The 22,200-nt window shown below is 46.5% G+C and overlaps 1 protein-coding gene and 1 pseudogene across 1 annotated transcript in view; one reads left to right on the top strand and one right to left on the bottom strand.

The window, feature by feature from the left end:
• The window catches only part of LOC144230408 (large ribosomal subunit protein uL29 pseudogene), a 7,296-nt pseudogene extending 299 nt beyond the window's left edge, over positions 1 to 6,997 (top strand).
• RAB11FIP3 (RAB11 family interacting protein 3) overlaps positions 1 to 22,200 on the bottom strand; it is a 99,915-nt gene that overhangs the window by 72,098 nt on the left and 5,617 nt on the right. Inside the window, exons 2-3 of the mRNA XM_077762808.1 lie at positions 21,548 to 21,629; positions 14,765 to 15,173 (exon numbers count right to left, since the gene is read on the bottom strand). Coding sequence (XP_077618934.1) covers positions 14,765 to 15,173; positions 21,548 to 21,629 — 491 coding nt within the window. The remainder of the gene's footprint in view (positions 1 to 14,764; positions 15,174 to 21,547; positions 21,630 to 22,200) is intronic.

The following is a 22,200-nucleotide window of genomic DNA, read 5'->3' on the forward strand; positions in this document are numbered from 1 at the left end:
ACAACACCAACGGGAAAAAATCAAAATAAAAAAGTAAAATAAAGAGAGAGATGCAAACATTTTCGGAAGTCTCAGGAACGGCGGCTCTCTAGCCGTGACCCCGGGACAGGGAGCGGCGGCGGCGGCGCGAACCGGTCAGAAACCGCGCTTCGGGCGCCTGGGCGCTCTGTCCCCTAAGCAACCCACCTGGGCTCAGGTCACGCCCTCCCGTGCTGAGGTCAAGCCCTGCATGGGGCGCTGCACTGACAGCTCAGAGCCAGAGCTTGTTTCCGATTCTGTGTCTCCCTGTCTCTCTCTGGCCCTCCCCCACTGGTTCTCTCCCTCTAGTAAACAGGCAGTTTTTTCAAACTTAAGAAAATTGGGCGAGCCCATCCTTAGAAAAAAAACAAAAGACATTTCTTAGACAAGGCACACCAGACACCCTGCCCAGCAGCTGTCACGGGGCCTCCGGGTGACCCTGACGTGTGCAAGCACGAGGGACCAGGCAACAGCTCCGTCACTTCCGCGGTGAAGGCACCTGTTCCCAAACAGTGAGTCCTGGGTGCTCTGCAAGATCAGGCGAGGCTCAGGACCTTCCAAGACCCTCTCTGCTTTCTTCTCTCTCACGCTCATGAGTGTAGAGCAGGGTGCTCTGCAGGCCCCGGGACGCACAGACCGCTCACAGAAGCAGCCGGAGGAATCTAGTTCTCTTCAAGTAAGCCAGACATTTAAGAGACTTGTGAAAATGTAAAACAATGCCACTCTTCTCACTATTTTAGAAAGTAGTATTTTTCATTAAAAATGTCATTGACAGGGGCACCTCTCTCTCTGGCGTCAGGCTCTGTGCTGACGGCTCATAGCCTGGAGCCTACTTCACATTCTGTGTCTCCCTCTCTCTGCTCCTCCCCTGCTCACACGCGCACTCTCTCTCTCTCTCAAAAATAAATGTGTTTAAAAAAATTTTTTTAAGTACTTTTTTTAATGTTTTATTTATTTCTAGGAGAGAGAGAGAGAGAGAGAGAGACAGCGTGAGCAGGGGAGGGTCAGAGAGAGAGGGAGCCACAGACTGAAACAGGCTCCAGGCTCTGAGCTGGCAGTCAGCACAGAGCCCGACGCGGGGCTCGAACCCACGAACCGCGAGATCATGACCTAAGCGAAAGTCGGGTGCTTAACCGACTAAGCCACCCAGGCGCCCCTAAGGATTTTTTTTAAACTAGAAAAAGTCATTGATGTTGGGGTACCTGGGTGGCTCGGTTGGTTAAGTGTCCAAGTCTTAACTTTGGCTCAAGTCATGATCTCACAGTAGTGAGATCAAGCCCCACATGGAGCTCTGCACTGAGCATGAAGCCTGCTTAAGATTCTCTCCCACTCCCTCTCCCCCTTCCCTGTGTGCTCTCTCAAAAACAACATATTAATAACATGTAATGGATTTTTTTAATGTTTTTATTTATTTTTGAGTCAGAGAGAGACAGAGCATGAGTGGGGGAGGGGCAGAGAGAGAGGGAGACACAGAATCCAAAGCAAGCTCCAGGCTCCAAGCTGTCAGCACAGAGCCCGATGTGGGGCTCACATCCACAGACTACAAGATCATGACCTGAGCTGAAGTCAGACGCTCAACCAACTGAGCTGCCCAGGCGCCCCATATTTTTAAAAATTTTTCAGTGTTTATTCATTCTGAGAGAGAGAGAGAGCACGAGCAGGGGAGGGGCAGAGAGAGAGGGAGGCACAGTATCTGAAGTAGGCTCCAAACCCCACACTGTCAGCATAGAGGCCTGACATGGGGCTCAAACCCACAAACTGTGAGATCATGAACTGAGCCAAAGTAGGACGCTTAATTGACTGAACCACTCAGCTGCCACTGTAATGGATTATTTTTTAATGGGCTAATAAAAACATATTTCAGATTTTTTATCTTTATAATACAGTCAAGGTCACTGGATATAACTAACATAAAAGCCCTTTGGCCCTCAATAACATTTAACAATGTGCAGTGTCTAAGACAAAGAGTTTATGAACCAGCAGTCCAGGGCTTCAACAAGCCCAGCAAGGACTGACCATCACTAAAAGGTCACAGTACACAGTTAACCACACAGCAGTGACAACAGGCCTATTTGTGGCATAAGCACAACCCAAACCACAAATCCAGTTTTACTGCACTTTGTTGATACCTAAAGCCACCACAAAATGGCCTCGGGACTCCTACGTGCAACACGCCACACAGACACCTAATTCTCTACAGCAGTATCTAACTGACTGCTTTCAGACCAAGACAAAATGGAAAGCAGAAAAACAAAGTTGCCCTGCAACAGGAAATTAATTTTTAGGCACCCTAAGTATTTCTGAGACCTTTCACTTATTTATTCAAACATGGATTTATCCATTTGAATACTGTCAACAGGGAAGGGAAACGACAGCTCTTTCTAAATTTCCTTTTGAAGGAATCTGTACATTGGACAAGATATTTACATCCCTTGAGGGAACACCATACTTTGGTAAGAATAAGGTTTCATCGGATAGCTATTCTTAATTTCCCATTTCAACTCCTGTGTCAAAGGGAAGGGTCGTTTCATCCCTTGTGTGACTATCAGTCAATAAATGCCACCTTGGGTGTAAAGCTAATAACAAGTAAAACCTGTGTCCATGCGTAACATTTCTTTTAAAACCTGTTTGAAAACAAAGAGTTCTGGGGTTTTACTGGTTCTTTTTAAGATTGATAAAAGCCACGCCATATAACATACAGTACAGGTTATCTAACGAAGTACAGGTTATGCTCAATGAACTTCCCATAGTGTATTTTCCCTTTTTATTTTAAAATATGTTGAACCCACTGTAAAGTTCAAAGAATACTACAGAGAACATCCGTATATCCCTCCTCTGTGTCCAATTATTAATGTCCTCCCACATTCCCTTTTATCTCTTTCTACAAACCTGCACTTTTTTTGTGGAACTATTAAAAAAAAGCTGCAGAGAGGCACTTGGCTGGCTCAGTCAGTGGGGCATGCGACTCTTGCTCTCCGGGTCTTGAGTTCAAGCCCCATGCTGGGCATAGAGATTACTTAAAAATAAAATCATAAGGGGCGCCTGGGTGGCTCAGTCGGTTAAGCGTCTGACTTGGGCTCAGGTCATGATCTCGCGGTTCATGGATTCAGGCCCCATGTTGGGCTCTGTGCTGACAGCTCAGAGCCTGGAGCCTGTTTCGGATTCTGTATCTCCCTCTCTCTCTGACCCTCCCCTGCTCACGCCGTCTCTCTCTCTCTCTCTCCAAAATAAAGAAAGCACTAAAAAACTTAAAAAAAAAAAAATTAAGCGTCCTGTCAGTATGCTAACAGCTCAGAGGCTGGGCCTGCTTCAGATTCTGTGTCTCCCTCTCTCTCTGTCCCTCTCCTGCTCATACTCAGTCTCTCTCTCAAAAATAAATAAAACATTAAAAATTTAAAACAAATAATAAGATAAAATCATAAAGTCCTTAAAAATTACATTATGGTGTGGACACCACGACGCATTCCTAAGCCTTTCAGCGTGTACTTTCTAGGAACAAGGGCCGTCCTTCTACGTAAGACCATTGTGACGCCACTGACAGCAAGTTCATCTGTATTCAAAATTTTCCAGTCATCCCAATAATGGCCTTCACGCTTGCTTTGTTTCCTTTTAAAAACCAGTTTCTAAACAAGAATCAGTCTTGAGTTGTCACAATTCTTTCACCTCCTCAATCTAGATGGCCCCTCGCCTTCTTAGGAGACTGATATTTTCAAGTGTCCAGGAGACTGTAAAACACCCTACATGCTGGCTTGTCTGGTTATTCCTCATGACTTGACTCAGGTTAAGCATTTTTGGCAAGAATGCCGGGGGCGTCAGGGTGGCTCAGTCGCTTAAGCGTCCTACTTCGGCTCAGGTCATGATCTCACATCTAGTGGGTTCGAGCCCTGCGTCCAGCTCTGTGCTGACACATGGACCCTGGAACCTGCTTTGGGTTTGTGTTTCCCTCTCTCTCTGTCCCTCCCCCACTCACACTCTCTCTCTCAAAAATGAATAAATGTTTAAAAAAAACAAAAAGAATGTTGACTCCCCAACCCCCGCCACTGAATCCCATCGAGGGGCCCATAATCTCCATTACTGGGAAGTCAGAATTTGATCACCTAATCACCGTGGGGTCTGACAGATTTCTTCAATGTAAGGAGTCTTCTTTTTACGAGTGGAATCATCACCTATGGAATGACACTTCAGACTGCGTGGGCACCCTGCCCCCTCTCCCCCTCAAGCGTTCACAGCATGTTTTTTGATAACAGTGATGATCCTCATTTGAGTCAATAATTACCTTGGTCATCACAAAACACTGGTTCCCCCAACTCAACAACAACATTGATTCTCTAAATCTGTCACTTTCTCCTTTATTTTTTTTTTTATTTTTGTCACTTTCTCCTTTAAAGAGCACTTGTAAGGCATGCTCCTTTAGATTGTCACTAGGACTGGGTTTTACTCACTGTCCGCCACAGACTTAACGTTAAATTCAATGTGTCCGTTACATTACTCTATCCGTTATTATTACTCTATTCTGACAATCCCAACGTCCCAGATTTGCCCACTGGGAACCCATTCAAGCTGCTCCATTTTTGACACATCCCCATCAATGTTTGAACACTTCCTTGCTTTTGGGTACAAGATAATCCACACTGAATTCTGCCTGCCCAAGCCTGAAGTAAGTCACTTCTCTGAGAATCCCTGGTTGTTTAGTGGGAAAGGGTGTTTGTAACCGGTACCTGGGGGGCGAGGTGCTACTCACTGCTCCAAGACCCTTTCAGAAGACAGAGCTAAGAATTGTTTTTTACATTACTATTCATACTGATATCTCAATTTAAATCTCAAGACACAAGGACTCTCCCTCACCTTTTCCATACCATATTTTTTAATTTTACTTTAGAGAGAGGGAGAGAAAGAATATGAGCAGGGGAGATGGCAGAGAGAGAAATCAAGAGTCAATCAAGTGAGCCACCCAGGCGCACCTCCATACCATATTTTTATCCCCTTTCTCTCAGAGTGCCCTGGCTCCCAGCAGCAGTATACCCATTTGCTCTGACATACACCAGAAGTGATTTCAGAATTACTATGCTGATCTATCAACATACTTTGAACCTACTTTGCAGTAAGTTTATTTGTAGTTCTTGTTTGCTTTTAAATACAACCCACCAAAGGAATACCAAGTACTGTGTTCACGACCTGTGAATTAATCTTTCCTATGTGGTTATATTAGTAATTCAACATACTTCCAAGTTCATGTTTCAATCTGTATTCAATTTGGTTTCTATCAGGAGCACCTGGGTGGCTCAGTCGGTTAAGCCTCCGACTTCGGCTCAGTTCATGATCTCACGGTTTGTGGGTTCGAGCCCCGCGTCGTGCTCTGTGCTGACAGCTCAGAGCCTAGAGCTGCTTCGGATTCTGTGTCTCCCTCTCTCTCTGACCCTCCCCTGTTATGCTGTCTCTCTCTCACTCTCTCTCAAAAATAAATAAAACATTAAATTTTTTTTTAAAAATGTGGTTTCTATCAGTCTTAATTTGTTTTTTAATATATAGAATATATGGATGGCTCAAAAGTCAGATAAAAAGGCAGACTCAAACAAGTTTTACTCCCACCCATATGTACCTTACACCCTGCCCCTACCCACTTAAGTTTTTTAAATTGCTTCCTTCTCTGTCCTTCCTAGATTTCTTTTTGCAAAAAGAAACAAATATATACATTTTACTTCTTCTTCTAATTTTGCATTCTTTCTTTCCAACACCTTCTCCTCCCCCACACCCCTAACCTCTTTATTGTCCTATCCTGCTGGCCTAGCCCTGTCCTGAAGCCTGTGAATACAAAAAACCTACTTAACCTAAAATGAGCAAATCAGAGGACTCTAGATGCTGGTGAGGATGTGGAGAAACAAGCACTTTCCTACACTCTTGGTGGGAATGTAAACTGGTGCAGCCCCTCTGGAAAACAGTGTGGAGGTTCCTCAAAAAATTAACAACAGAACTCCCCTATGACCCAGCAATAGCACTGCTAGGAATTTACCCAAGGGATACAGGAGTGCTGATGCACAGGGGCACATGGACCCCAATGTTCATAGCAGCACTCTCNGGGAGGGAGGCAGGCAAACCATGAGAGACTCTTGAATGCTAAGAACAAACTGAGGACTGATGGGGGTGGGGGGAGAAGAAGGGGGCTGATGGGCATGGAGGAGGGCACTTGGGATGAACACTGGGAGTTATATGGAAACCAACTTGACAATAAACTATTTTAAAAAATAAAAAAGTAAAATAAACTATTAAAAAAAAAACCCTACTTAACCAACTGAGCCACCCAGGCGCCCTTCTTGCTTTCTTTCTTAAAGCTTATTTGTTTTTTGTAATCTCTACACCCATTGTGAGACTCAAACTCATGATCCCAAGATCAAGAGTCACACACTCTTCTGACTGAGCCAGCCAGACACCCTGAGGTTTAGTTTCTTATTCTGTTTGTCAATCCCCTTTCCTCTGAGCTAAAGTCATTCATTTAGGGTTTTACATCTCAGATCCCTCATCTTATTTTTCCTTTAAAAAAAAAAAAGCTATTGTAAATTAACCTTTTTTTAAAGTTTATTTTTATTTATTTTCAAAAAGATACAGAGAGCAAGCAGGGGAGAGGCAGAGAGAGAAGGAGACAGAACCCCAAACAGGCTCTGTGCTGCCAGCGTAGAGGCTGACACGAGGCTCAACCCCATAAACCGGGAGTTCATGACCTGAGCCGAAACCAAGAGTTGGATGCCTAACCAACTGAGCCATGCAGGCACCCCTGTCGTGGTAAATTAACCATTTTTAAGCACACTGTTCTATAATAGTAAGTACACTTACATTGCTATACAACCATCACCATTATCCATCTCTGGGACTTTTCCAACTTCCCCAACTCAAACTCAAACATTAAACACTAACTGCCCTCCAGCCCTCCCCCAGCCTCCATTCTCCTTCCAGCTGCGTGGCCCGACTCCTAGGAGGCACCTAGCAGGGGAATCACACGATAACCATTCTTTCTCATCACAAATGATGCACTCTACTTTGTCCTTTCTTTTTAATTTTTTTTAATGTTTTATTTATTTCTGAGAGAGAGAGAGAGAGACAGCATGAGCAGGGGAGGGTCAGAGAGAGAGGAAGACACAGAATCTGAAACAGGCTCCAGGCTCTGAGCTAGCTGTCAGCACAGAGCCCGACGCGGGGATCGAACCCACAGACCGTGAGATCACGACCTGAGCCAAAGTCAGACGCTTAACCGACTGAGCCCCCAGGCGCCCCTACTTTGTACTTTCTTCCCACTTACTGCATCCTGGACATCACTCCCTACCAGTCTGGAGTAATTTTCCCCTTCCTCTCCGCAGCTGCACAGCTGTTACGTGAACACACTTCAGTTCACTCTTCCCAGACAGACATTTAGGTTGTTTCTATATTTTATTCACAGGTAATGCTGCAATGAATACCCTGTGCATCTGATATTTCTATCTGTGGAGGTACATCCTCAGGTAAATTACTGTAAGTGGGACTGTTAAGTCAAAGGGTCAAGTGCATCTACTGCAAATTCCCCTTGATAAAGACTGCACCACCCTGCACCCTCACAAGCAATATGAGAGCACACCTATTTCCCAACAGCCTCACCAACACAATGTGTTCAAGCTTTTACATTTTTGCCAACATGATGAGTGAGAAATGCTATCTAAAATGATTTTAATCTGCATTTATCTTCCTCATCCCACAGCTTGTGGGTTCGAGCCCCACATCCAGCTCTGTGCTGACAACTAGCTCAGAGCCTGGAGCCTGCTTCGGATTCTGTATCTCCTTCTCTCTCTGACCCTCCCCTGCTCACACTGTCTCTCTCTCTCTCTCACACACACACACAAATAAATAAAACATTAACTTTTAAAAATATGATTAGTCAAGAGCGCCAGACTGGGTCAGTCAGTAGAGCACACGACTCGTGATCTCAGGGTTGGTAAGTTTGAGCCCCACAATGGGTGCAGAGATTACTTAAAAATAAAAGCTATTAAAAAAAAATGTTTTTAACATTTATTTATTTTTGAGGAACAGAGCATGAGTGAAGGAGAGACAGAGAGAGAGGGAGACACAGAATCCAAAGCAGGCTCCGTGCTGTCAGCACAGAGCCCCGATGCGGGCTTGAACCCACAAACAGCGAGGGCATGACCTGAGCCAAAGTCGGACGCTTAACCGAGCCACCCAGGAACCCCAAAAATAAAGTCTTGAAATATGTGTATACCTATGTACGTATGTATTTAAGTATAAATGCACACGCGTGCGCGCACACACACACGCGCACACATACACACACAATCAGTTCACTGGCGGGCAGCTTAATCAAAACAAAAGGTTTATAAAATGCCCCTAAATTGCTCATAAAAGTAAAATGCTAAACACATTGCTTTGTTACTGACCCAATGATTTAGGGCAAAAACGGTCCTTACAGCACTGAACAATTCCTCCTGTCTGAACATATAAACCACCTACCTATAAATAGATTTAGCCAGCTGATACCACACGTAATTCATAACCTGAGCTGGTTAAACTTGCTTAAAGAGACGTGAGAACAAATTACGTGAAAGGAACAGAAACAACGAATCATTAAAGCCTCTGACACTAGCAACAGTGAGATATTCCCAATACGGTGGAACTCCAGCTCAAAACAGGGGTCTCAACAAGCAAACTCACTTTTGACAACAGCAGGACAACTTAGCTTTCAGCACAGAAGGCTCTAAAACTTCTGTAAACTTTTTTTAAAATTATTCAACAAAAGAAAAAGTAAAATAGATCATTTAACAAACTAGAATTTCAGGAGCTGTATATTCTTAAATCCTTTTAAAGGCATGGGTCTTTAGAAAATTAGCTAGATCATAACCAGAGTAATGCCTAAAACAAGCATTAAATATTTCGACAGAAAAATAAAACTGTACCTACTAAAGAAATTTCTTTTCCTCTCTATGATACTGAATCATCTCTACCACTCTCAAGAACTTTCAAAAACTACAAGTGTCATTCTTTTCACCAGGAAGTTCTCAAAATTATTTATATTAGACACTGATGAAAGCACCGTACCCACCTAGTAATAGAGGCTCTCTCTCTTCAGAAATAAATAAAACATTAGAAAAAATTTTTTAAAGAACTACAGGCATTTAAAAAAAATTTTTTTAATGTTTTATTTATTTCTGAGAGAGAGACAGCATGAGCAGGGGAGGGTCAGAGAGAGAGAGGGAGATACAGAATCTGAAAGAGGCTCCAGGCTCTGAGCTGTCAGCACAGAGCCCGACACAGGGCTTGAACCCATGAACCGTGAGATCATGACCTGCGCCAAAGTCGGACGCTTAACCGACTGAGTCACCCAGGCGCCCCAAGAATTACAGACATTTTTAATATGTATTTTTCCAAATATCAACACAAGTTAACAGTCTATCTTCAATAAGCATCTGAATATTCTATAAGTTACTTAGAAAAATCTGAGTTTCTTTAGATGTGTTTTGTATTTTGATCTAAAACCTTAACTGAGTCAAAGCAAGAGACGTTAGTATTTATCTTTAGGGTGTAATATTTTTTATTACTAAAGATTATAATGAAACTTTTACTAGATTTCTTTTCCTATGGTTTGAAATTTGTGATACATGTACAGACACTTCTTTCCAAGGAAAATCAGTACCATTACAGATAATGTGGCCCATACCTCAAATGAAACCAACCCCATTCCTACCACTCACCCCCTCTTACAAACACACCTCCCCAATACACACACATACACATTACAACTAATTTTTAATATTTCCTTAAGACTTTTCCATGTGGACAATTTTCAGTTATAATCATGGTGTACAATTCATTCTATCAGAAGCACCACTCTAAATTACCTTGGAGACTTCATAATAATCACTGTTAAGGGCCACATAATAGTCCTCAGTGGATGCCTAACCCTTGTGTCTGACATTTCCATTTTAACTAATGTTTGGACCCTGTTTCTGGAATTGAAACCAAAATAAGTATTTGGAAGGGAAGCAATTCATGAGCTTGGTGCACTTTGCAACCTTGTCTGTGTGGTCTACATGGGATTCAATCCTTCCTATATGTCAGTTCCTGCGCTAGAATGACCCCTAACAATCCTGAATCTTTCTGGAAACAAGTAAACTGGTGTCAGAGATCTTTAATTTCAAAAAAAGGTCAAAAAGTGGGTTCAAAACAACAGACATGGGAATTACACCATTTCTGTACAATGAAGCATTTATTACATATATTTTAATTTACTTAAAAAATTTTTTTTACAATTATTTATCTTTCAGAGACTGAGAGGCAGAGTACAAGTGGGGGAGGGGCAGAGAGAGAGGGAGACACAGAATCCCAAGCAGCTCCAGGCTCTGAGCTGCCGACACAGAGTCAGGCTGGAACCCATGAATGGTGAGATCATGAGCTGAGCTGAGCTCTGACACTTAACTGACTGAGCCACCCAGGCGCCCCTAATTTACATTTTAAATTCTTAAGTAGTTACTCTGGGTCGTGAGATTATAGGTGATTTTCATTTTTCTTATTTTGCTTACTGATATGACTTAGTCTCATTTTTTAAAACAATGAACATCTATAAAAGTAACTTGGCTTTTACCCACTAGGATATCAATTGTGTACAAAACTCTGTGTATGTGTGTTTGTGTGTACAAAAAAGTCTAGAGGGAGATACACTAAAATGCTAGTGATGTTTTTCTCAGAAAAAGGGGAATACTGGTCACTTTTTTTGTTTTATATTTTATATCGCTCTTCATTTTCAAAATTTTTAATTAGCATGAGTTACTTTTATAATATGAGAAAAATGCTTTTATTTATTTATTTTTTTTAAATGTTTTATTTATTTCTAGGAGAGAGAGAGAGAGACAGCGTGAGCAGGGGAGGGTCAGAGAGAGAGGGAGTCACAGACCGAAACAGGCTCCAGGCTCTGAGCTGGCAGTCAGCACAGAGCCCGACGCGGGGCTCGAACCCACGAACCGCGAGATCATGACCCGAGCGAAAGTCGGACGCTTAACCAACTAAGCCACCCGGGCGCCCCGAGAAAGATGCTTTTAAGACACTTAACAAAATTGCCTGTGATCCAAGCACAGAAAGGAACCTCATCTGCCTTTTCGTAATTCATCCAACACACAGACCCAGAAGGACACATGCTCACCCCACTCCAGCTCCCACATGCACCTGCTCGTACACCTGCGTTCATTCTCTCTCATGTACACAGATACACCCACACTCAAATTCAAGGCTAGGAAAGAAAGCAGGAAGGACACAGAGGGAACTGAAGGGTGCAGCCATGTGTCTAGGGACTCCCAGCTGCCACCAAGCAGCGGGGCAGAACAAGCAGGGAACCCTGAGCGTCGGCACTTCCTGCGGCAGCCCGCTCGTGCGAGCACTAAAGAGCACAGTGCCTACAAGGGCACTGAAGGGCGTCCAGTGTTTCCACGTGTGGGTGCCCTGGAAAGGACCAGTAACTAGGAAAATGTAAATGTCTAAGTGTAATAATAAATATGAAGAGAAATCTTTACAATCGTAATGAACTCCTTTCAAAAATAAAGCCAAAAGAAACCAACCCTTTCTTATGGGACTCTTGGAATTTATTTTGTAAATTCTGTGTCAGGATGAGTTGCTAGTGGCTACGAAAGCATCAGCCCTTTCCGTATAAAGGGGTCACGTCGATGAACAATCTTCAGAAATGGTTGAGGCCTTAAAAATAACCGATTCCAACTTCATGACTAGTGCCTATGAACTTCTGTTTCAATAAGATACAACCAGAAAGCTCCACTACAGTCCATTTTCTCCTTCCCTCTGCGGATGACTAACACTGTGTTACGTTACACCACACCTGATCTACCACCCAGATGATGTAAGGAGAGCCAAACACACCATAACACTGCTAAAGAAAGAGGGACACAAAAGCCACCTGTATTATGAATAGGAGCTGCTTCCATTAAAAATTCAGATAATCAGCTTGAATAATTTAAAATGCTTCCTTCATAAACAGATTACTCAATGTGCTACCTTTGAAAATTTGACAATAATCAAGGTAATGAGCTACCATCTAGGGCAGTAATGTGACCAGCCAAAGAGTCTTGTGCACTCAGTATTTTGAAATCTCAAGGTGGAAAGTACAAAAACTTATCGTCATTATTGCTCTTATCCAACTTATCTGTTCCTAGGATTTTTTTTTTTAAAAAATCACAAATGTTTAACGAAGAATCCTGATCTTCTGGAAACACAAACTGAAATATATATGGATGGAATGTTATGTCAGGCGTGTGCTTCCCACACAGTGTGAAAGCAGGGAGCTGACAGATGAACAAAGACTAGTGAAACTGGGGTGGGGGATTTCACTAAACCAATCCCTCTATTTTTGTCTGTATTTAAGACTTTTCATTTAAAAGTTTAAAAATACTCATCATGAGGTAGATCCTTCACGTTTCCTTAAACTATTTCACTACCAGCGAATATTTCTTCTCTTTGCTCTTCTATAATACATTCTGACATCAGACTTGGAAAAAGCAATCCTGAGTCATAATAAAGGCTAGGAAAGTTTATGCAGACACAAAAATCAACCTTTCATTACTCTGTAGATTATCTGCTCCAAAACAAAAGCTCTCCTCCACCATCCCAGGAAGCCTGTCCAAGTCAAGCTTAGACCACACCGAGCACTGCTTCTTCCTACAAAGTCTGGGCCAGCGGGCAGAAGGGGCAATGCCACAGGGGATCTCCGGATACTCGCCAATTCCCCCAAACCCCAAGTCACCTCGGCTTTGACCTCAAATTTAAAATTCCACCAGGAGCTATAAGAACAAAGAATTCTGACTCATTTCTACTCTGTGATCACAAGAAAGCTCAGCCCCAAACAGCACCCAAAGTTTTTCCCACTGTGATAGACAAGGACAGTTACAAAAGGTGTTTCTCAAATGAAAAGGACTTTATAGAAGTCACTAACATGAAACTTTGTGAAATACTTTGAGCCACCAAATCTAGTAAGTTGAGAGCCACCTACCTAAAGGCTATGAATCAAAACCCCTCGAGCTAGTCCCTGCTCTAGTTCTGACAGTCTGTGGAGTCAGGAAAGTGGATTCAACCTTGCTGGGCTTCCGGCTCCTTACCTGTCAAGTGAGATGAAAACCACCTGCTTACTACCACTTGGGAAAAGATGGTGATCCAGTGAAAACATACATGAGCTTCACATAAACCACAGAGTCATGATAAAGAAGATCAAATGTTGTATTTCTCTAACATCACTGGTTGGCATAAAGAGGAAGGGTGTGTTTGGGGAGAAGACACATACCACAAGTTAAAGACAACAACTACCACCACCACCAAGGATGCCGGGGGGTGGGGTGTTCTCTAGCCCAGAGGCATCAAGGAAAAGCATCAAAAGAAACTGAACCAGTGACACCTGGGAGGCTCAGTCAGTTAAGCATCAGACTCTTGATTTCGGTTCAGGTCATGATCTCACGGTCCATGGGATCAAGTCCCACATCAGGCTCTACACTGACAGTGCAGAACCTGCTCTGAATTCTCTCTCTGCCCCTCCCCCCCAATAAATAAACCTTAAAAAGAAAAAAGAAAAAAACTGAACCAGCAATTACAATCCATGCTGCCAACAGAGGAAACTGCCAGTCCTATGTCTCTCTGACCATTAGGTACGGGAAAGCCATCCTCAGCAATGTCTGCCAACACAGAGCTAAATGCAAGCAGGACGCTGACGCCAGTGCTCAGCATGGCCACAAGGGCAGCACATCCTGCTAGCCTGATCCAGGAGGACCCAGCTCTTTACACTGACTGCTCAAGGCACACTGTGAATACTCCGGGGGACACACGATCCCCTATAAAGGTTCGTAAATGTTATAACTGACACCCTAAATAGCAAGGTGTCAACTTTACCTCTTTTCTTAGAAACCTCTGGGCTTAAACACATTGTGCACTTGAACACCCACTTATCCAATGTTTGCATACGTAAGAAGTCACCAGAATGTAAAAACTAGCAAATCAACATTGTGAGGACTGCCTACCACTAAGTAAAATATTTAAAAGTGGGCCAGTAACCTATTTGATGTCTACTGGGTTGTCGGCAGAACACACAACCCTGAGTGTCTTCTCCACGCACAGGAGACACAGGGGCAGGACAAACCTTGAGGCCCACCTTCTCCCAGAACAGCTGCAGCCCTGGAGGCCGCGGGCCCCCTGACACACAGCAGTGTGCATCCTGGTCACCTGTCTTCGCAGCTCACCTCCTCCTGGCCGAGTTCTGCTCCCCTCTGTGCACACCACCCCACTCTCAGGCCCATCCCTTTCCCCTGGGGTGTATTCCCTTCCCCTCCGGGCTAGAGAAGGTTAGACATGAAAACTCTGAGCGATCATTGTCTCCCGAACAGTAAAAGATGGGCCCAGGGAGAACGCTCGCCAACGGCACACAGTGAAGTAACTGTGCTCAAAACAGGCGTCCATCAGCGTGACTGTCGGCGGCCAAGCGCCTCTGCGGTGGGGAAGGTCTAGGGGCACGTCCCCGCCAGGAGCTCCTCTCCGTTTGGGACAAACCAGCTGGTGTGGTTCGGGAGCAGGGGGGGAAGGTGACTCCCTGGAACAGAAGCCCCCGGAAGGGGAAAAGTTCAGCGCAATTCAGGCAGAGCCGAGCACAGAAGGAACGAAGGAACGCGGGACCGCCGGGGGCCGCCGCGCACTCGGCGAACACCGCAGGGCCCGGGCGCGCTCGCCGCGTTACCTGCTCTGCCCCGTAGACCGTAGCGAATTGCACGAAGTCCTCGATGCGGACGAAGCCGTCCCCGTCGCCGTCCAGCGCATCGAACACCGCTCGGAGGCGGGGGCCGTCCTCCGGACACGCCGCGGGCTCGCTCGTTCGGCTGCACGTCTGGCTGAAGTCCGCGGGCCGGGCCGGGTCCCCGGGACCCGCCTCCGGCGTCAGCTCGCCCACCGCGGCCGAGGGGAAGCAAGGGAAGAAGTCGACCTCGGGCCTCAGGTGCCGGCTGTGGCTGAAGCCGGGCACACGGAGACAGGCGCTCCCCGGGCAAATCGGGGGGCCGTAATCCTCGGGCTCTGCAGTCCAGGACAGAAGCGGGCCGAGCTCGGGCGGCTGCCNCGCTGGGGCGCGCGAGAACGGCCGCCCGAACGCGCTGCACGGAAGCACAGACGGCGACGAGGGGCGAGCAAAATACCGAAAATGCACCTGTCCCAAAGGGACGGGGCCCTCCCTGCGTGGGGCGCGCTCACAAACTGAGAAGCGGGGAGCCCGAGGCCGCTGGGTCGGGGAGACGCGCGCGGGGCCCGAGGCGCGGCCGCGCAGAGACGGGGTTCGCCTGCGGCGGGGCGGGGGGGGCAGACGCACCTGCGGCCCGAGAATGCGTCCATATCACCTGTAACCGAAGGAACGCGTGATGAAACGCTGAGACCTTTTTTAAACCTATGACTAAAGCTTTTTTTTTTTTCCCCAAAGGAGACTCGGTGTTAATTGCGAGGCCTCCCAAACCCTGGGGCTGTCCTGACAGCTGACATGTTTCTCTAGATGTCACCACCATCAGTGGGGAGCGGGGCACCGACAGAGCGCCCTGCAGCAGGCACGGAAGTGCAGACGTGCTAGTTAGAAGCAGGTGAGCTGCCAGGCCCCAGGCCAGGTGCTAAATTTAGCCTGTAATGAAATGTATCAAGGGAAAGTATGAACTGGTATTTTTATATGCCGTGGGCACACGCACCAGATATGTTTCATAAGCAGTTTTGGCAAGAACCAAAGGAAATTGAACCTCTGTTTCCGAGTGTGCAGTGAGAAGCGGTGCGGTAATTAACTGAGTCATCACCTATGACAGAATCCCAGGGCCTGCAGCGCCGGATTCTGTTAGGTTGGCATTGGTAACACCGAGCCAAGGGATCCTCCTCCACGAACTTACCAATTCCTTATACGGCCTGTATGCTTTCGTAAGGAAGATACTATGTTGAAAGAAAAAAAAATCATCTACAGTTTTGGCAAGAATCTGAAATTAAGCTGATGCATTTGACCAGACATAATTTTCGGACGCAGTTAGAGTAATGTGTCAACCTTTCTCGACAGCAGAGTTAATGTGGGTGAAGGAAAAACAGCAGGAGTCCCCCAGCTGCTGTGCCGGTACCGGAACGATCTGCGTTCCCTGCTCGGCTAACATGTCCGAATAGAGCCCCAGCATGGACAGCAATCACCTTCTTGCTTGCCATGGTTGTTCAAGGGACTCTCTTCATGGGAGCACCTGGGTGGCGCAGTCCGGCTTCGGCTCAGGTCACGATCTCACACTTCGTGGGTTCGAGCCCCGCGTCGGGCTCTGTGCTGACAGCTCGGAGCCTGGAGCTGCTTCGGATTCTGTGTCTCCCTGTCTCTGACCCTCCCCTGCTCAAGCTGCCTGTCTCTCTCTCTCTTTCTCAGAAATAAATTAAACATTAGAATATTTTTTTAAAAAAGAGAGACTCTGTTTATGGAACATTACAAGTGACAAGTTTCTGGGGAGCCTGGCTGGCTCAGTGGGGGGAGATGCGACTCTTGAGTTTGCAGTCATTAGTTTGAGCCCCATGTTGGATGTAGAGATTACTTAAAATAATTTATTTTTAAGTGACAAGTTCCTGGTCAGTCACTCCAATGTCATTAAGCATCCCTTTTGTGGCCTGTGGGCGTTCTTGATGTAACATTCCAGACAAAATGAACTAGCTGGGTAAAAGCACCCCCCACCTCCACTTGGGGGCACTCCTCCACACCCGCTGTATCCACATTTTGATGTAATGGGGCTGTAGTTAACACAGAACAGGAGAAGGGAGAGACGGAGGGAGGGTGGGGTTCAGCTCACATCTTTTGGATTTGGGGTCTGGGTGGATGTCTGTGAAAATCTCCCTCTGTGACTCTCCTTCTGGCTTTTTTTGGTTTTTTGTTTTGTTTAAAGTTTATTTATTTAAGGCTGCTTGGGTGGCTCGGTGGGTTAAGCATCCGATTTCGGCTCAGATCATGATCTCACTGTTTGTGGGTTTAAGCTCCATGTCGGGCTCTGTGCTGACAGCTCAGCACCTGGAACCTGCTTCAGATTCTGTGTCTCCCTCTCTCTCTGCCCCTCCCCTGCTCACGTTCTGTCTCTCTCTGTCTCTCAAAAATAAACATTAAAAAAAATAAAGTTTACTTCTTTATTTTGAAAGGGAAAGAGACTGCACAGAGGAGGAGCAGAGAGAGAGGGAGAGAGAAAATCCCAAGCAGGTGCGGCACTGTCAGTGCATAGCCGGATGTGGGGCTGGATCTCACAAACCCTGAGATCATGACATGAGCTGAAATCAACAGTTGGATGCTCAACCGACTGAGCCACCCAGGCACTCCTACTCTTGAAAGATACTTGGAAAAACACTTATCTTTGGAAATCTCCAAGCACGTAGGTGTCTTTGATTCCTCTTCCCTGGTGACCTTTGGCGTGTTTGAAGAAGTAGGAAGATGAAGACCAGAAAGATGACTCAGCAGAGTCCTGGCATAGCCTTGTTGGGCCTGGAGTGGGGCTGAGGACAAGGGGTTAAGAAACCTCACTTGCGGGGCGCCTGGGTGGCTTAGTCGGTTAAGCGTCTGACTTTCGCTTAGGTCATGATCTCGCGGTTCGTGGGTTCGAGCCCCGCGTCGGGCTCTGTGCTGACTGCCAGCTCAGAGCCTGGAGCCTGTTTCAGTCTGTGTCTCCCTCTCTCTCTGACCCTCCCCTGCTCACGCTGTCTCTCTCTCTCTCCTAGAAATAAATAAAAACATTAAAAAAAAATTAAAAAAAACCTAAAAAAAAAAAAAGAAACCTCACTTGCAAGGTAAGCTTGTCTCTCCTGGGTTTAGGTTCCTCCATCACCTGGGTAAGATCTGGCTATAGAAGCAGGAGGGGGAGGGGGACAGACAAGGCTCAATTTGATCACAAATCTACTTTTACTAACAAACAAACAAAAAAAAGAGATTTTTTTTTAAATGTTTTTTGTTTAGTTCTAGGAGAGAGAGAGAGAGAGACAGCGTGAGCAGGGGAGGGTCAGAGAGAGAGGGAGTCACAGACCGAAACAGGCTCCAGGCTCCGAGCTGGCAGTCAGCACAGAGCCCGACGCGGGGCTCGAACCCAGGAACCGCGAGATCATGACCTAAGCGAAAGTCGGACGCTTAACCGACTAAGCCACCCAGGTGCCCCGAGAGATTTTATTTTTAAGTAATCTCTGCACCAACACGGGACTCAAACTCACGATGCCAAGATCAAGAGTCACATGCTCCTTGGACTGAGCCAGCCAGGTGCCCCACAAATCTTTTTTTTTTTTTTTAAGTAGGCTACACATGGAGCATGGAGCCCAATGTGGGGTTTGAACTCATGACCTGAGATGGAGACCTGAGCTGAGCTCAAGAGTTGGACACATAACGGTCTGAGCCTCCCAGGCGCCCCTGTATCTACTTTTTTTTAAATGTGTCTTTTAGAAGATTTTATTTTATTTCTTTTTTTTTTTAATGTTTGTTTATTTTTGAGAGACAGAGAGACAGAGCACAAGCAGGGGAAGGGCAGAGAGAGGCAGACACAGAATCAGAAGCAGGCTCCAGCCTCTGAGCTGTGAGCACAGAGCCCGATGCAGGACTTGAACTCACAAACTGTGAGATCATGACCTGAGCCGAACTCAAACACTCAACCTGTGGAGCCACCCAGGCACCCCAATTTCTTTTTAAGTTTTATTTATTTATTTTGAGCGAGCAAGAGAGGGAGAGAGCAGGAGGGGCAGAAAGGAAATCCCAAGCAGGCTCTGAGACAGCACAGAGCCTGATGTGGGGCTCAAACCCAGGAACTGCAAAATCATGACCTGAGCCGAAACCAAGAGTGTAATGCTTACCCGACTGAGCCGTCTAGGTGCCCTTCTACTTTCTTTTTTTTAACGCATGTTTTGAAAAACCAAAATTATAGTACACATTACACATGAATTCTGCTGTCTATGCCAGTCCGATGAGTTTTAAATGGTATCTGGTCCTCTTTGAACTGAACTGTTAGTGTGGTTGAGTGTTTCTTCTGCTTATTGACCAACTGGGACCCCAGATTTGCAAACTGCCCAATCATAGCACCAGCTTATTTTTCTATTGAATTCTCTGACATTATCTGTAGATAAAATCGGTTTTTAACATTGCAAATATCTTCTCTCTGCCTGGGGATTAGAGCTTCGAATAATGAATCTGGGGGTGGGGGGCACAGTTTAGTCCATAGCAACTTGAAAGAGATATGTAGAACAGATGTAATGGACAAAGGATTCATTTCCAGACTACACAAAGAATTCGTCAAAAAACAGAAAAACAGCAACCCAGCACAAAAATGAGCAAAGATTCACAATAAGCAGTCCCAGAAGAGGAAACTCAAGTGGCCACAGACACATAAAAAAGATGCTCACCCCATTGGAAATCAAGGGAATGAGTAAAGGCATCATTTGACAGCAATCAGAGTAAAAGTCCAGTGTGAACGCAGCAGAGCACGGGGATTCGCAATACCAGCGCGGCTGAGGGTCTACGCAGCCTTCGGCCCCGCGCTTTCGCCTCTCAGTGCCTCTGGGCAGACGTTTGCACAAGCCCGTGAGGAGGCAGGAAAGCGATGTTGGACACAGCACGGGTGTTCATGGTCGCACGGAGACACGGCTGCATGGCTGGCGTTGTCGTCGTGCACGGTGAGGGAACGTGTCGTGGCAGGTCCGCGGCGTGAACCACAGGTGCACACATCAGCGCGCGCCGGCCTCTGAAACACGCCGCTGACGACAGCAAGCTACAGAACAGAAACCGTGGAGCACCATTTCTGCAAAGGTTAAAAACGTAGCCAGTGACGTCTATTGCTGCAAACCCCTTCATTTGCAGTAAAAAGAACAGAACAAGAGTGGGAGTTACATCGAGGGGCTGGAAGAGGAGAGGGGCAGAGGGTAAAAATCTAGCATGTTGCTGTCTCCCTGCAGGACGCATAGGCTGAGCACACATAGGGCAAAGGATGAGCGTCTGGTAAACGTGGTTAGGGAATACCTGGGTGTCTTGTGCTATTTGCCAGGTTGGTCCACATGTTTTAAGAATTTCGTTGGGGCGCCTGGGTGGCTCAGTCAGTTAAGCGTCTGACTTTGGCTCAGGTCATGATCTCGAAGTTAATGAATTGGAGCCCCGCCTTGGGCTCTGTGCTGACAGCTCAGAGCCTCCGTCAGATTCTGTCTTCCTCTCTCTCTCCCCTCCCCCACTCACGCTTTGTCTCCCTCTCTCTCAGAAATGAACATTAAAAAAATTGAATTTTCTAGACACTTAAATTTACACAGTCTCGGGGCGCCTGGGTGGCTTAGTCGGTTAAGCGTCCGGCTTTCGCTTAGGTCATGATCTCGCGGTTCGTGGGTTCGAGCCCCGCGTCGGGCTCTGTGCTGACTGCCAGCTCTGAGCCTGGAGCCTGTCTCAATCTGTGAGTCCCTCTCTCTCTCTGACCCTCCCCTGCTCACGCTGTCTCTCTCTCTCCTAGAAATAAATAGAACATTAAAAAAAAAAATTTAAATTTACACAGTCTCAAAGATATCTGTCTATAGGGGTGCCTGGCCGGCTCAGTTGGTCAAGCTTGTGACTCTTGATCTTGGGTTGGTGAGTATGAGCCCCATGTTGGGTATACAGATTACTTAAAATATTTTATTTTTTAAAATGTTTATTTTTATTTTTGAGAGAGAGAAAGTGCGCTAGCAGGGGAGGGGCAGAGAGGGAGATGGAGAACCTAAAGCAGGCTCTGTGTTGACAACACAGAGTCAGATGTGGGGCTTGAACTCGCAAACCGCGAAATCGTGACCTGAGCCAAAGTCAGATGCTTAACCGACTGAGTCACCCAGGTGCCCCTTAAAATAAAAAAAATAAAAAAGGTATCTGCCTACAGTCATAGTCCTTCCTTTTGCAACTATGTCTTTAATCCGTTTGGAATATTTTAAATTTTGATGCGATGGGAGATAGAGACCCGACTTTATTTTTCTCACTTAATGGGCCAGGTTCACCAAAGCTATCTGTTCTTTCCCCCACCCTTGTGAGATCACCTCTATCAGCCACTTTATTTTACTATTTGAAAGTAATTTGTGTAACTTGCTGGGGACTAAGGAGGCATCAAAAGTGAAGGGATAATGAGAACCCGGATCAGAGAACTGGGAAGCAGGCTCTGGGGAGTGAGGGCTCTTCTCAGGGTCCTTCCCGCAGTGCGCTCTGGGGGCCGTGCTGGGCTGCACGTCTGTGCTCAGAGCCAGCGCTGAGTCCCGGGGCTCAGAGTCCCGGCTGGAGCCGGCCAGCGGTCAGGTGGGAGCCGTGTGCGGGGCGCCGGGGGCCAGCTGGTCCCCAGGAAGACCGTGAAGACGGCCCGGGGACGGGCGCAGGGCAGGGGCTGAGCTCTATTCTGGGGGAAGAAGGGACCGGCCACAGACCTACGTTGGGGCCAGGGTGACGAAGGAGCGGGGGCACCGGGCAGACCTACACTTGGTGCCCCGGAAAAGGGCCCAGCGCCTCTCCCTACTGCCTCACCTTTCTCCCGAGTAGCTGCCTCCTTTCTGGCTGCTCTCGCCTTGCCCTCCCTGCCCCTGAGCTGGCGCTCTGGACAGGCCACCTGAGGGCAGAGGTGAGGGCAGATTCACAAGGCGTGGGAGGAAACCTCTGCAGGTGATGGCGACGTGGTGCTCTAGACCTACAGAACTCTTCAAATTACACCCTGCACATACAATTTATTGTATGTCGGGTACACCTCAATCAAGGCATAAACAAAAACTTCAGGCCAAGTATTTTTAATTCGCAGTGTTGAAAACGAGATTACCATCTGGGCTTGGTAAGTACGCTTAGAGGGAAGTCCGTTTGCAGCCTAGATCACGCCCTCCCCAGTCGCCTCCAGCAGTTGAGAGCACAGAGCCACACTCGTGTTTACTGATATTTTATTCAGTGGGGAAGGATTTTTTTCATCACCTTCAAATTTAGTAAAGTACATTCCTAAGAGTAAAAATAGAACATGAGTTTGTCCAAGCACAGTTTGATTCCTCCTGACTCAGCTGCGATTTCGACGATTTTCTTCAGACGTTTCACTCTGACGTTGCTGGTCCCTGCTCTCACCTTCCGGTGACGACGGGCGTCTCCCGTCTCCCCCAGCCGTGCCCAGTCTACACCCACCTCACCTTCCCTGAGGCACA

Source organism: Crocuta crocuta, unplaced genomic scaffold, assembly GCF_008692635.1.
Source record: "Crocuta crocuta isolate KB4526 unplaced genomic scaffold, BGI_CrCroc_1.0 scaffold234, whole genome shotgun sequence".
Lineage (NCBI taxonomy): Eukaryota > Metazoa > Chordata > Mammalia > Carnivora > Hyaenidae > Crocuta > Crocuta crocuta.